Source organism: Barbus barbus, assembly GCF_936440315.1.
Source record: "Barbus barbus genome assembly, chromosome: 28".
In the NCBI taxonomy this organism is placed as follows: domain Eukaryota; kingdom Metazoa; phylum Chordata; class Actinopteri; order Cypriniformes; family Cyprinidae; genus Barbus; species Barbus barbus.
Window position 1 is genome coordinate 13,810,141 of NC_136756.1, and position 17,155 is coordinate 13,827,295.

The 17,155-nt window shown below is 35.9% G+C and overlaps 1 protein-coding gene across 2 annotated transcripts in view; it reads left to right on the top strand.

The window, feature by feature from the left end:
* Positions 1–17,155, top strand: part of mvb12bb (multivesicular body subunit 12Bb) — a 51,451-nt gene that overhangs the window by 30,184 nt on the left and 4,112 nt on the right. For both annotated transcript variants that reach the window (XM_079382164.1, XM_079382163.1), the window contains exons 8-9: positions 10,910–10,968; positions 11,893–11,952. In XM_079382164.1, coding sequence (XP_079238290.1) covers positions 10,910–10,968; positions 11,893–11,952 — 119 coding nt within the window. The remainder of the gene's footprint in view (positions 1–10,909; positions 10,969–11,892; positions 11,953–17,155) is intronic.

A 17,155-nucleotide genomic window follows, 5' to 3' on the forward strand; every position in this document is an offset into this window, starting at 1 on the left:
TTTCTAGTATGGTTCAACATCCCTTTCCAAGTCCGCCCTACCTCCTGCTCCAGCATGGTGAGTTAGCATACCCACAGAACTGCTAATTAAGAGGGGATTTGGTGTAATTGTGCCTTCTGCTGCGGCCCATCCGGCAAACGCAATTTAGCGGCGGGTTCGTTGCCAGCTCTGCCACTCATGCATGCTCTGGAGAGGCCGAGCTCATTTACTTAGCGTCTCAAAACAACTTCAGATCACTATGCTAGCATTACAGTACCACTAGACCTATCACATGCCAGAGCTAGTACTAATCTCTCTAGTACACTTGACTAATCCCTAGACCACTTATCTTAGGAGGTTTTAACACTTGGTTCAATTGCTTGGTTCAAACCAGAGTTTGATTCCACCCACTACCCTACTTTTATTTCTAAAATGTTTTTGTTTGTTTTTATTGTTTATTTATTGTGTATCCTATTTTTTTGTTTGTTTATTTTATTCAGTTGTTTATTAGCTTATTTTATTTGCTTTGTTTTTATTTTATGTATTTTTATTTTAATGTCTTATTTTGTGTTAATATTTATTTTTTATTTAATTTTGTTTTATTTTATTTTGAATTAGTTTTACTTAATACTTACATTGTTTTACTTGTTTTATTAGTTTTTTAGCTCATTTTATTTTTATTTATATTGTTTTTATTTTATTGTGTCTTATTGTGTTTCTGTTTATTTTGTTTTACTTTTATTTATTTTTTTGTTTGTTTGTTTTATTTTATTTCGTTTTTATTTTATGTATTGTATAAATACATACATACAAATATGTGTGTGTGTGTTTATATATTATATTTTTTTTATTTTGAGTTTTTGTTTTATTTTGTGACTTTTATTGTTTGTTTAATTGATTATGCACATTTGTGTTATTACATGGAGAAAAAAAATATTGGAGATTATTTTTATCTAGAGGTTATGTTTCTTGATCTCTCTTACCGAATGGAACGGGTGATAGTTGCAGGAATTACATTACATTACAGCATTTCTTAAGTGTGTGCTTAATGCCAAGTATCCGCTGGAGCATTTGGCTCCTCTTTCACTCTGGAAGACAGATAGAGCAGTGCCCAGTGGGTGATGCCTACTGGCACCCGACCCACTACCAGATTTCAAGGGCCACTTGTCAACCAGATGGAAAAATAACTATTCTCTGCTAAATAAACTTAATACATCTTCCCTGCCCCGATCTCTCTTGTCTCTCCCTCTCACTCTTTCACTTTTTATGCACTTAAAGGTTCACCCAAAATGACAATTCTGTCACCATTTATTCAAACCTCATGATATTCCAAACCTGTTGGACGTTTAGTCGTTTACAAAAGGTGAATTTTTGATATACTGGCCATTATTTTCTTTATAAGCAACCAAAAAATTTAAATTCTGTCATTAATTGCTGTTCCAAACCCATAAGACCTTTGTGTATCTTCAGAACACAAATTAAGAATTTTTTTGATGAAATCCAATAGTTTTCTAACCCTGCATAGACAGCCATGCAACTGGCACATTCAATGTCCAGAAATATGGTAAGGACATTGTTAAAATAGTCCATGTGACATCAGTGGTTCAACCTTAATTTTATGAGGCTACAAGAATGCTTTTTGTGCACAACTGACAAATGGAATGGAAGATATATGTGGAAAAGTTCATCTTTTTCTCAAAAAACTCAGCACAAATCTATTATAAGTTCTAAAGACTTAAACAGGACTTTTGTGTTCTTTTGTGTCCTTTTTGAACATTGAAACCTCAGACCATATATGTTGTAACGGCATGAAAAAAAGCGCTATGTTGCTTTAAAGTGAAATATTGATTCTTCTCACTTAAATCTTTTCTACATGTGTGCGATGATGCACAATGATAGAAAGTTAAGACGGAAAATGAATAAAAGACGAAAATCAGACGAAAGCAGGAGGAATGGCAAGGGCCACGACAGAGTCATTAAAAGGTGCTGAAAATAGCAGCGAGCCATCATCTGTTCTCATAGCACGGGTCAGGAGCGCTGACACTTCCAAAACTCCTCCTGTCAGGGCAGGGGGCCATTTGTATTCTCTCTCATTAGGCAATTTGACTAATGACCAGGCTGGGCTTTGGAGGGGCTCGGGCAGACCTCCTCGCCCAGGCTCTGGCTTCACCAGGCAGCAGCCTCTATTGGAATGGCACAGATGGCAAACCCGGGCGACAAAATAAACGACAATATGTCTCTAAGATGTCTTCAGGCGGCGGGCACAATTTTTCTTTAAAAGCAAGAAGGTTTGACTCTGTAGGACAGTCTGTGTGCTCAGAGAGCTGTTGGGATTTCCCTAGGGTTGAAGCTTCTGCATATCCTGTGTATCAGTGAGTCCAATCTGCAGTCCACACCCACTTAGGTAACTCTCTCTTCCTATCAGCTTCTCCAGATTTCACATCCACTTGCACTATTGTCCTTTATGCATGACCTGCTGCTGCTGCAGTGACTCAGACACAGTCTGGTGTTGCTCTCCTGTGGTTTGGCTGGATATTGTCAGTGTGAGCTGTGGGTGTGAGGAGATTAAATGTGTGTTAGGGGTGAAAAGGTAAGGGTAAGGGAAGGTCTGAATAGCTGTATGGAAAGAGCATTAATTACTTATATGGCCTGGCTGTAGGATAATATAGAACATAGTATAATGGTGTGTGTGTGTGTGTGTACCTAATTAATCTTATTTTGTAATAATAATAATAAATTTGTACCCAAAAGTGAGGTAAACCTGACAAAATCTCCAAAAACCTCCCTTTGGGGACGTCCTCATTTGTAAAACAGGTTTAAAAAGAAACTAAACAAAGTTTTTTGAAATTGTAAAAATGCAGAAACTCTCCTGTGAGGGCTAAGTTTAGGTGTAGGGCAATAGCACATACAGTTTGTACAGTATAAAAACCATTACACCTATGGAATGTCCCCATTTAGATAGCTAAGTAAACGTGTGTGTGTGTGTGTGTGTGTGTGTGTATGCTATATTATTTATGTAATAATTTTATATGATTTATATTTTGATATACAGTATAATATTTTTAAGACTGCACATTTTAGAAAAATTCTACAATTATTTTAGAAGTATTATTCATTTTTTTATCATTTAATATAATTTGTTATCTTTATAATTTGAATTTTATTAAAAAATAAAAAAATAAAATTTAATTGTATTAATTTGATTTTTATCTTTATATCTTAACTATATATTCACTACCTTTCAAAATTTGGGGGGTTTTTAAGTGTTTTTATTTTTTTAAGAAGTGTCTTATGCCCACCGAGGCTGCCTTTATGTGATAAAAAATACAGAAAAAAAAATATATAATATTGATATAAATATACACAAATATTATTACATTTAAAAATAACTGTTTTCTATTGTAATTTAATTGAACATGTTATTTATTTCTTTGTTGGTAAAGCTGAATTTCAGCAGACTTATCCACTCTTCAGTTTCACACAATCCTTCAGTAATCATTCTAGTGTGTTTATTTTGGTGCTTAAAAAACATTTATTAATAATAATAATATTATTATTATTATTGAAAACAGTTCTGGTTTTGAACAGTCAAGTGTACTAATTTCAAACACAGTTATGCTATTTTGGGGTTTACTCTAGGTTTTAGAGTCTTTTCCTCTCCCCATCAAACTTCATATTTTGCCATATTATGTCATATTGAAATCCAAAGAACAGATTAATTGAAAAACAAGCTTTTTTGTTACTTTGAACTGTTACAAACCGTCTGTTTTAGTCTGCATAGCCTAAAGAATTATTTCAAATTCACTGAATTTCTCTTTCTCACCATAGTTTTTTTCCCTCCTCCTACTCTGGGGAAGAAATTATTTTTTGTTTCATGAACTGTGCTGTAGTGGCTGACCGAGTCTTCCATCAGTCAGTTTTTTTAACATTAGCCTATACGTATAAATCTGATGTGTTTGCGTGCCAGTGTGGCGAGCATGGCTGGCGGAAGTCCTGTGTGACAGTGCATCCAACAATGGAAGTGTGAAGGATTAGAGCTCATAGCAGCATGTAAGGGAAGTCTTCTCTGCCTGCAGCAGCCATCCGTCAGGGCTCGGGGGCTGTGGGGAAGACAATGGCAAAATTTTTCACAACACCTGACACAGCTATTAATAAGGCAATGATCCTCATAGCCACACTCATACTCACTTCAGCACACCCTCATCATTCACTCACTCTAACCGATCCCAGCGCTGAACTCACCGCTCTAATCAGCAATTAATGTTATGATGGTGCCTGTGTACCAGGTCTAACCGCATGTCAAGTATTGGCAGACTGAAAATCCCTATTGGACTATTTGTTTTGAATAAACAGATATCATGCAACATTGAACTGCAAATCTTTGTCCTTCAACCCTGTAAAGATCAATCAACTCTTTTGTACTTGGTGGTTTTGGTCACAGCCAGATCCTGTTGCTCAACTTTTTAAAGAGCATTGTGCTGGTAATGGGGCTGGCAAAACCAAGGTCATCAAGGTCATGGGATTGATTCCATTATTATATATACAGGGCTTGACATCAACACCTGCCAAATGCGGGTGGATTTCAGCTGTGGCACATGGTCACTTCCTACTTGCCACTTCGGCGGGCTGAATTTATATACAGTAACAGAACTCGACATTAATGCTTGTCTGGGACAAGTGCAATTTTTGAAGGGGCGAGTGAAAGACAATTTGCCCGACCGGACAACAAACGTGATTAAAATATCTAATTAGGGAATCACCAAAATTTCAGTGAGAATGATTCTGATTTTATTACATTTGGTGCAAACGGCAATTTATATTGGATAATATAGTGACAGTGACAAGGTCGTGCAGTTGAGGCTCACACAGAATGTATGTGTATGAAAGAATCTCATGAATAAATCAAAACAAATGAACGCAACTGCACACAGAAGAAACATACTGCAGTAAAAATGTAGTTTTTATATTTATAACATATGATATAGTCTAGTTAAGCAGCATGGCATGACCAAAAGGGTGTAGGTTACCCTGAAATTCCAGTATGACTGCAAATTTAACATTGATTTTATGCAAGAGTTCAAACAAGTAGTTAATATTAAGTGACTTACATTTTAGACACTGTCAGTGCTGACTGTTTGGGATTGATTTAACGAAAATAGTTCCAAAAAAAGATCACAGCATTAGTCGCGCATGTCTGAGTAACACACGGTGTATCGAACAAATCAATGATTCAGTAACCCATTCAGAAAAACAGGGCCAGCGTCCTAATGTGCATACTATCCATCCAAAATTCTGTGATATTAGTAGTTTTCAATACTATTTAGGACAGATAGGGTGGATAGTATGCACACTGGGACACAGGCAGGCACTTGGTTCATTTTTGAATGAATCAGCCGTTTGAACGAACCGTTTGAATAAATGACTCAATGACTCACTCAATAAGTCAGTCACTTGCTGCCATCTGCTGGCGGTTTACTTTCATATTTAAAAGTTTTTCGTATGTGTATATTAAAAAAACATTTATTTTAAAATCGTAATTTAAAACAACATTATTTATGCAGTTGTAATTTTGCAGCATAAATGCATTCATAGCATGTTACATTTGAGCTGCATCACTTCAGCTGCTTCACTTTATTCTGCAGTGGAAAGATCTGTTTTGTTGACAGTCCTAGTGTCTCATTATATTAACTTTAATTATTAGTAAAATGTAACTATTTGATATAAATCAAGCATAGCGTTAGTTCTGGCAGGTCACGTTAGTCAAGCTGGCATCAGGCAATGAATTGTTTTGATTTGAAGAGAGTTTAAGGTTCTAATGCTCATTTCCAAGAATGCTCTAACTTCAACCTGAGGGAATCTTTACTCTTAAAGATGAATGCAACCAGTTTCCAGCAGAATTATGAAGAATTATTTGATTACTTGCTCTGAGTTGTTTCGTTCCTTTCCTGGTTGAGGGAACCCCAGGTGCGGATTGGCTGCTGAAATCGCTGTTGCGCGATGTCACTGGGGATGCCCTCTTGCGATTGGTTGGTTTCTCTGTGGGTGAAGACGCTCAAAGTTCTTCCTTGTGTTCCTTTTGCGTAGCTTCAGACTTTCGAGGGTTTCTTCAGAAGTTTGACTAAGTATTGATAGTTGTTCAATGCTCGGCCAGATGTTAATGGCTGGGAGCGCTTAACAGCGCGATCAGATGAGGAGCCGAAGTTTCAAAACAGCACGCGAGCAAGCAGCAAACAACTAAGCAAAGCTGGGCATCTGTCTTTAACGGGCTGATTTCAGTCTGCCCCTTTTGCTGTTTGAGCCAATCAGAAGTGTTTCTGTAGGGCGGAGCCCCGCCCCGCACAGCTCAGTTTTCCGTGCGTAAATTAAGAATATGTCCTAGCAGATCCCTATAAGTGTTTTAATCATACATTATGATGAGAAAAGTCAACTTTCATCCACACCAAATTATTGCTGACGCAACTAGCTTTCATTCAAAATCAAACAACAGGTATTTAGCATACACAAAGTACATACCTTAATTGTATATACTACATGGGTTAATGCATCGACTAACATGCTACCTTCTAAATAATCACACCAAGTATATGAAAGACATAAGATACAACGTTAGTATGTATTGTCTATTGAGTATATTGTTTTAATGGAAATAGGAATAAAGGAATATCTGTTGGCAGAGAGTTAATAACAGTTTGGGTGTTCTTTGCACAAGGAAAAAAAACACATTCCTTTGGAATGCAGGGAGGACGAAAGGGGGAGCTATCCGGGGGTCATGAGTGTCCCGTTGGGCATGTATCTGTGAGATACATGCCCAACGGCATGTATCTCACAGATGTATCTAACGATAATGATACATATACATGTATCTAACGTAACATACATTACGTTAAGCAGTCAGGAGGTCGTGTCCAGATCCAGAGGTCTTTGTCCTGTTTCTGGTTGAGTTATGTTTAAGTGATAAGAAAGCCGCAGTAAAGTCCTGTTCTGGAATACGTCCAGATGCTCCCTCAAATTCATCCTGGTTTTTAGAGGTCTCCTGAGATAAGGAGATTTAGGGCAGGAAATCGGCCAGCCAGTCAAATGCAGATGCTGGGAGTGGAAGTCTTGACTCCTGCTAAGGAAAGTGCTGTCTTGAAATTATTTTGTGTGTGTGTCCTGGTCTACTAGGCACTACACATATATACATGCATGCATACACACACACAAAATAATAATAAAGACATAATACCAACCTATAATACCTTTAAATTGAGTTTATGATTATTTTCAGTCTTTGCAGACAAAATCTACCTTGTAAAACGCATGTGAACTAGTAATTAATTTAATTTTGATATCTTTTTACATTGAGAAGTTTGGCTCATAGTTTAACCAGGATTATGGCATTTAACACAACCTGTGTTGGAATCTGTCTAATATGACTAGTTTCAATCAAGTGACCGATATTAATTTTACAACATTAACTCTTTCCTCACCATAATTTTCTGTTATTTATGAGACAACAGTTCCTTCCTTTTTTTCTGTGAAACCCATGGATCTTGGTGACTAATAGTATACAAGTCGATGGGTGCCGTCACTTTGATACACCAAATTAAACACTAAATTCATTATTCACGGCTCCTGACAATTTCGTGTGAAGGTCTTATGAAGTGAAACAATTTATCTGTGCAAGAAAGTGGATATTATTTACAATATTAATACTTGTAATCCATAGCCTCTTAAAGTGATGGCACCCGTTGACTTGCATATGAACCACCAAGGCCCATGGATTCAGCTAAAAAATAATCTTTAATGTTCTACTGAAGAGAATAATCGATCTACATTTTAGATGGCCTAACGGTGAGTAAATTAACTGAAAATTTTAATATTTGGGTGAACTATTCCTTTAACAACAAAAAATATGGGAACATTTCTTCTTCAGTTTGATAAGATACTAAGCCCAAGTCTGTTTCTATACATGCTAACTATTCACAATAAAATTACTGGTTGCATTTTATTGTTTACATTTAGCATAGTTTTTTCCCTGTTGTCGAAGACCTGCAAAAATTTTTTTGGGTCATTTGCATTAAGAATTTGCATTAACTATAGGTGTGTATTTCCTGAACACTGACATTTTGGTGCATTTGTACTAACAGACCATTTTAAACTGCTTCCATAATCTCATTTATACTCTTCCAGAAGAGCGTATATATCTGGCTGTCTGTAGTCTAACCTATTTGAGCTGAATCTGCCAGGCGCCATACTTTACCTTTACGACTTCAGTCCAGGCAACAGCAGTCTGGACAAACATTACCTCAACACTCCTCCCCAACGTGACCCCAAACTCACATCTATTTTTCTCTCCTCACAATCGCACCCCAAATCTTCCCATCAGGCCATGAGTGTGTGCAAAAAGCGTGTGCATGTATGTGTGTGTTAGTGTGGGACACCCAGTATGAATGGCAGGCGAATACGAAGCACAATCTGATTGAAAAGGCAATGCTTGAACAATAAAAGAGAACGTTCTGGCCTTCAAGTCCCACCTTCATCCATTTGATGCATGCCGATTCATCAGCCCTGCTCTCTTGCCTCATGCTGTTGTTCAGTGATGCTTTAGCACATGTTTATTCACTTGTTTTTATGGACCAAAACAAGTCATTATCATCCTCTTTTCAATTACATGAGCCCTGCTGGTGAAATGACCTCTTGAAGCTCTTTGTTGTTCAATAGTCCATTCTAGAGCCGAGTGATATGTTCCCTGAAGCCTGTCTAACGGCCATAAAGTAGTATCCAAAATGTATCCAAATTATTCAAACCCAGGCCGATACAGATTTAATTTTTGTATAACTTGTTCAGCTATAGCTTGGTGTACAAAGGAATACTTAATTTGGTTACATCTTGGAACCTTATACTGATGAATCGACAAATTTAAAAAAAAGAAAAGTTTAAAATGCATGTAAATTTCTGAAAAGTGAACGCTTTGTGTTTTTGTTGCTTTTATATATATATATAAAACATTTTATACTGTTTTCAAGAAAAGTTGGAAATGTCAGTTACCTTGCCTTGTCATAAAAAAGGTAATAATAATCAAACATAAATATATATAATAAAAAAAAAGTTAAATAATAATCAAATAATCTGGCTCCTGTTTGACATTGTTTTTTTAGGGATTTTTTTTTTCACACAAGTAGTGTAGCTTTTTTTTTTTTTTTTTTTTTTTTTAATTCTAATATAAATTATGCCAAACTATTTTTTATTTTTTTTTCTCACAGATTTCATTCTTTAAATGAGGAGTTTGTATAAGTCTATCACCCTGACATTTTCACTTTAATTTTACGAAATCAAAAACATGCCTATTGTTGTATTTTATTTATAACTGCTTTTAATTGTCTTTTTGAATAAATTCATACAAAAATATAATTACGTCAATGACTCAAATACTATAGTAAGTGAATCATGCGTTACCAACCTCTATAAAAGAGGAGCTCTTTGCCAGGATGTGCTGACAGTGCCATCATTTATAACATGTTCACCTTTTCCCCAAGACATCTAGTATGTTCAAATATTCATTAAGTATACTGGACACACTGTGGAAGAGTTGAGGACAAAGAGGTATTCAGCTTTTGCCAAGGTAATGAAACCATATGACAGTTTAAGATATTCTTTCCGCCTTCAGCTGCGAATGTTACACTGTCGACCTCCAGGTAACTTACGAGAAGAGGTCCTCCAGTTTCCATTCCAGCAGATCCCATGCGCATTTGCTAATGTATAGCGGTGCTGTTAGATGCCATACTCAACATGTTTTCCATGAGCAAAGTTGGACACTTTCTGATTTATTTATTTGGGGGGGGGGGTGGACATTTTTCTTTAGTTCAGTCAATGGGAGCTATTGTGCGCTCGTGTCACCCTGTGTTAATTTGGGCTCTAATGTATTTGATAAACAAAGGGGCGCTCTTTAGCCTGACAGTCGTGACACCCTGATTCTTGCGTGGGCGCCGTGTGGCGCAGGGTTACGCCGTTAATAACCCACTGGCAGCCATCAAAGGCGTTTTAACCATGATCATTATGATAAAGGGCATACACTTAATTACAGGCCTGCTTAATTATAGCTCTGTTGAAGCTCGTTTGTTTGGTAGAATGCTAATTATACCACCGCACTCTTGGCAAGTCCTCTTTCAATCCACCTCTCTCTTTCTTTCTCGCTCTCGCTTTCTCTCAGAGAGCCGAACACTCTGGCTCATTTTCATGCAAATTGATATCCGGCGAATGTTTTGTCTCTCTCTTTCCCCTTTTTCTTCGACGTGTGCGAGTGGGGCTTTGTTTTTGGAGTCGAACGTCTCCCTGACAAGACAGGATCAGGAATAATCAAGAGTAATTAACAGGGAAAGAGGGAGGAGAGCGAGTGGGGGGGGGGGGGCTCAAATACAGTGGAGGATAAAAAAGGCTTTCATCTCGCTTTGTCTGAGCGAGTTTCCGAGGGGATTGGGGAACTTTCAGTGTTCTGCTATTTTCGTGATTTCGACTATTAGATTAAGTCAAAAGCATTTTTACAACATAGAGAGCAGTGCTTGATATTGAAGATGCTTGTTTGAAATATTTGAATATTTATTTTTGTATCATATTTTATTACGCTGATCTCTGGTCAGTTGCCGAGTTGTCAAATTTTTCAATCATCTTGTATAATGATTGTGTATTTGACCGTTGTTCCTGGCAATCAGTTTCATGCACTGTACTGGTTTCATGTCTCTCTTATGATTTCTCTTTTTCTTCTTTAATAAAAAATTCAGTTCAAATGTTTCATGTCCATTTATTGACATTTTGATGTAATATGCAGTTAGAAGTCTTATAAATACCCCCCTTCAGGATCTGGCTTTATGTTCTGATCACCCTGTTGAGGTTGTTATTTTTTCAGTAATGATCACTTCATTATCACTTATGTATTGTTGTCTATTTCCAGCAATGGATGATATACCCTTTATGATCTACAAAAAATCTATCTCCACATCCAGAGATGAAGTAAGTGCTTCTTTAAATAATAATAATAATAATAATAATAATTATTATTATTATTATTTAATAACTAGTTAACCCTTTACCTTTAGGTTCTATTAGTTAACATTGCATAAACTATGAATTAGCTAACATTAACAATACCTTTGTTACATAACTTATTCATATTTGTTAATATAATAGATAACTTATATATAGTATTTAGCTATCGTTATAATATATAACTGTTCATTGTTATTTTGTGTTACCTCAGGTCCATTAAATAATATTAATAGATCAAATGTTTATGTTTTTAATTTTGATAATGTATTAGTGTAAAATAATAATAACTATGTTTAATAATTAGTTAACACTTTCTATTAGTTAACATTAACTATGCATTAGCTAACATTAGCATAACCAATATTAATAAGTGCTTATTTAGTATTTTTCATTGTTAGTTCATTAACTAATATAACTTGTGTTAACAAATGGAACTGTATTGTACATTGTTACCAATAATGACAAGTTTTCCCAAACACTTCCCCAGTCTTTCATTGGTTTTAAAGACAGATTGTCCCGCCCCATTGGTTGAGCCGGTCTCAGGCTGACCCTGATGCTCAAATAGATCTGTCACTATGCTACTTGATGCAACCAAACTTTTGCTAGACCCCCATCCCGCCTAGATGTTGAGCTGTGATTTGGAGTTAGTGCTGCACAAGCCTTCATCACTACTGTAATGGATCTGCGGCTCATGAATGCATGCAGCCAGGCAGAACTGGCTCATGGAGGGCCATTTGGCCCCTATCACAAGAGCTCTGTTTTTATTGTCAGAGAGAGAATGAGAGCGAGTGAGAGGATTAAAGATCTTAAGCATGCTTACTTAACCATGGTCATCACCATTATGTTTCCTCTGTCTATTTTCATGTCATTTTTTTCCTTTATTTACAGAAAAGTCCAGTCCATTTCTTGAACATTACCATCAAATCACCACAAGAGATTGAAGAGGAAGTAAGTTCAAATATGCTCAGTTTAACATACATATTCATACATTATATTGTATTGTTTTGTGATTTTCACTCAAAAATTGGTAGAAATTGCACAAATAATAAGTAGTAATTCAAATAAATAAATAGTAATTATTATGATTATTATTATTATTATTATTATTTATGTATATATTTTAAAATTTACAATTTTAGATATATTAATTTAGCTGCAGTGAAGTAACAAGTTTTATTATTATTGTTCAAATTGTTAGTTATATTAACAATAATAGTAATAACAGTAATGCAATAAAAATATTGTGCAAAAAGGCAGTAGTGCGAGTCCAGATTTTTTTTGTTAAAAACAAAAGAAAATTAACTTGGCGACACGCTAGACTGATAATGGTTTTCATTTCATTACAAGTCATTATCGAATATCTGGAATAAATTATGTGAAAACAACAGGATTTTGTTTTATGATGGCAGTTCGTCTTTGTTTAGTTATACATATTTACTATCATGTTGACCACCCTCCCCATCAACACTTTTCATGGCGCATCTCTCCTCGAAGCAGGCTGTGATTAGAAGCAGCAGACCTAGCACAAGGGGAGGGGGATTCATTAATTACAGCCTAACGCAGGCTCCGCAGATGAAGTAAAGCAGAGATAGTGTAACAGCACTGGGTTTAGTGAGGTGGGCGACAGCACAAGATTAATGGAGAAGCGAGGGCTGACGGCGACGGAGTCGGAGCGCTGCCCTGATAATTAGAATCAGTGTGAGAGCATCCACAGCTATTGTTCTTCAGCCGCATCTTCGACCTGGAACGCGTTTCCCCTGCCACCCTGTCAAAAATGCAAGCCGGGATGCTCTTGCTCTGAATCAGTCACTATTTGTCATATATTGCTTCTGTATAACACTGTGACATGAACAAAAAAAATCAAATCAAATCCAAAGGAAGCACATTTTACAGTTTTGTTAAAGGACAAGTTATATTTATTATTATGATTATTATTATTTTTGCCTTTTTAAACTTATTTTTAATTGAATATATATATATATATATATATATATATATATATATATATATATATATATATATATATATATATAAGGGATGCACGATATTTATCGGACAGATGACGTCATTTTTATTGCTCCGATAAATAAATGAAATCCGATAACTAGATCCGATAAAGCATGCTTGTTGGTAAAACAATCAATCAGTCTGATTTATCTGAGATTCATCCTCTTTCTGAGTGCAAGTGATTGCAGCTTTAAACTGCAGTGACTCTCAGCATGTGTCGTGCTCATTACGTCATCATTTGTGAACATGTCTTTACCGGTCTGGAAGTTTTTCTCAGTGGCAGAGGAGGACAATGCCACTGCTATTTCCAACGCATGTTCAGCAAGGATTCCGAGAGGAGGAAAAAAAGGCGTCAAGTAGGGTTGTGACTGTGAGGAAATTTTCCCACTGGTTAATCGACGTGTGTCAACACCTTACCGGTATCACCCGTGGTGGGGGGGTCGTTTGAGTTTTCCCTTCTTCCCTGCCTTTCCTTCGGTTTTAAATAGCTTGTAAGCTCTGTGCGTGTTTTACTTTCACTTTCAAATTAGCGGCAATTCGGCATCAAGCAGTTGTTTGTTTTTAGTTTGCTTGAGTTTTCCCACTTTCCCTCACTTTCCTTTGCTTAAATAGCTTGTAAAAGCACCGTGCACACTTTACTTTCACTTTTAAATTAGTGGCAATTCGGCATCAAAATACAACATAGAACATATAGCTAACTTTTATTAACAAAACGAATAAAAATACACCATGCTATATGCCTAATATAAAATAACAAATAATTTACAAATTTTAAATATGCATGGTAGGCCTATACAAAACTGAAAATCAGTAAAGACTGAGGAATAAATAATTATAAAATGTAGAAAGTTTATTAGCGTTCTAATAAACGTTTATTAAGATCGAAAGTTTGGAGGCATGGACTGCATACACCTTGATATAAAATAATGGGAAAAATATCACAGTTTAAATAAGATAAAAATCAGCAAATACTGTGGAACCAAATAGGCTAAATGAGAAACGAATGTTTAAAAATATCACCTTAGATAAATATCAGGTCAGCAGGCTTTTCAAAATCCAAAATATTTTTAAAACAGGCGGTTTTACATTTAGTTTTGAAACTCTTCTGCCATCGTCTTGTCTTTTTCACCTCACTCTTCTTGTCAGTCAGCTCGACTCACTCTCCTCACCCGATAAATGAAATCTGATCTGTGCAGTGTTTGGTAAGTTACTTTCTAAAAGTAATTAATTACAGTTACTAATTACTTCATCAATATTGTATTTAAATTACTTTACTAATTACTCTGTCTGAAAAGTAACTTAGTTACTCATTAGAGATTTGAATAATCAAGTTACTTATTTAGACTACATCTTAAAATCCATATAAACCTTAGAAATTAAACTCTTTGTTCTTTCAATTTGAGTCAAACACAGAATAATTTAGCCTTTTAGCTTTAAAACAACTGTAATACTTAAACTTTTTAATAAAAAAAATGTAACCTTCTTTGGTTAACAAATAGAAATACTCAAATACTCAAATACACAAAATATCTGAATGACAAAAAAGCTTAAAAGTTAAACAATACATTTCAGTTTGGCAAGATGTTCAGGAAAGCCCAACTAGTAAAATCCGTACAGGTTTATGTAAAAATAACACGTTAACCAATGTAGGTAAGAATAAATGACAGAAATGAATAAAGCCATGTCAGATTGCGCTGTTCTTATGAGGTAAATTCCTCATAGTAGGTCTTCTTTCAAAAATTATGAAAATTAGATGAATCTCTTTTTTTGGTATCTAGGTGAGGGCATTTGCGTGCAGGTGACTACATATAATGAGCTCAGATATGGGAAAGACTGTTCTTCAGATTCATAAGGATTACATAATCAGATAATATTCGTTTTCGATTTGAATTTGTTCATTTAAAAGTAGAAACTTCAAGCTTTCAGATAGGAAAGACTGTACCTCGCAGATTACATAATCAGATACAGGTGCATCTCAATAAATTAGAATGTCATGGAAAAGTTCATTTATTTCAGTAATTCAACTCAAATTGAAACTCGTGTATTAAATAAATTCAATGCACACTGACTGAAGTAGTTTAAGTCTTTGGTTCTTTTAATTGTGATGATTTAGGGTCACATTTAACAAAAACCCACCAATTCACTATCACAACAAATTAGAATACTTCATAAGAATACTTCAAAACATTTTTAGTGAATTGTTGGGCTTTTGGAAAATATGTTAATTTACTGTATATGTGCTCAAAACTTGGTAGGGCTCCTTTTGGTTTAATTACTGCCTCAATTCGGCGTGGCATGGAGTTGATCAGTTTGTGGCACTGCTGAGGTGGTATGGAAGCCCAGGTTGCTTTGATAGCGGCCTTCAGTCATCTGCATTGTTGGGTCTGGCGTCTCTCATCTTCCTCTTGACAATACCCCATAGATTTTCAATGGGGTTCAGGTCAGGCGAGTTTGCTGGCCAATCAAGCACAGTAACACCATGGTCATTGAACCAGCTTTTGGTACCTTTGGCAGTGTGGGCAGGTGCCAAGTCCTGCTGGAAAATAAAATCAGCATCTCCATAAAGCGTGTCAGCAGAAGGAAGCATGAAGTGCTCTAAAATTTCCTGGTCGATGGCTGCGTTGACTGTGGACTTCAGAAAACACAGTGGACCAACACCAGCAGATGACATGGCAGCCCAAATCATCACTGACTCTGGAAACTTCACACTGGACTTCAAGTAACATGGATTCTGTGCTTCTCCACTCTTCCTCCAGACTCTGGGACCTTGATTTCCAAATGAAATGCAAAATTTACTTTCATCTGAAAAGAGGACTTTGGACCACTGAGCAACAGTCCAGTTCTTTTTCTCCACAGCCCAGGTAAGACGCTTCTGACATTGTCTCAGAAGTGGCTTGGTAGCCCTTTTCCTGAAGACGTCTGAGCGTGGTGACTCTTGATGCACTGACTCCAGCTTCAGTCCACTCCTTGTGAAGCTCTCCCAAATGTTTGAATCAGCTTTGCTTGACAGTATTCTCAAGCTTGCGGTCATCCCTGTTGCTTGTGCACCTTTTCCTACCCAAATTCTTCCTTCCAGTCAACTTGGCATTTAATATGCTTTGATACAGCACTCTGTAAACAGCCACACCTTTCAGTAATGACTTACCCTCTTTGTGGAGGGCGTCAATGTTCGTCTTCTGGACCATTGCCAAGTCAGCAGTCTTCTCCATTATTGTGGTTTCAAAGAACAAGAGATACCTGGAATTTATACTCTAGGGATGGTCATTAACAAACTCAAATGTAAATATTCTAATATTTTGAGATACTGATTTTTGACTTTCATCAGCTGTAAGCTCTAATCATCAAAATTAAAACAAAAAAACTTTTGAAATGTTTTACTTTACATGCAATGAATCTAAAATATATGAAAGTTTAACTTTTTGAAATAACTTACAAGAAAAAATGAACTTTTCCACGACATTCTAATTTATTGAGATGCACCTGTAATAGCCTAGTCGTTTTTCGATTTGAATTCCTTCATTTAAAAGTAGAAACTTCAAGCTTTTAGAGATGGGAAAGACTGTACCTCGCTTTCATACAGATTACATAATCAGGAATATTCATTTTCGATTTGAATTCGTTCATTTAAAAGTAGAAACGTCAAGCTTTTAGAGATGGGAAAGACTGTACCTCGCTTTCATACAGATTACATAATCAGGAATATTCGTTTTCAATTTGAATTCGTTCATTTAAAAGTAGAAATTCCAAGCTTTCAGATACCGGAAAGACTGGTCTCGCTTTACTTTCATAGGGATTACATAATCAGAAAAATTTGTTTTTGATTTGAATTTGTTCGTTTAAAAGTAGACACTTCAGGCTTTTTAGATTCTATTGATTTTAGTCTTATATGTATCTGAGTATTTAAGGTTTCTCTGTGAATCAGGAAAATCTGAAAGTGAATGCGCTGGCGTGCAGCGCGCGTTAAGGCTGCTGCATCCAATTTTATCTTTAGAGGTACATTTAGATTTCAAATTCAATACTTATTTTAGAACTGTTGAAATTATTTACTGTATGTAACGCAAGTACTTCATAAGTAACTAATTAAATTACCTAAAAATTAACAGTAATTCTTTACTTTACATTTTCAGTGGATAAGTAATTTAAT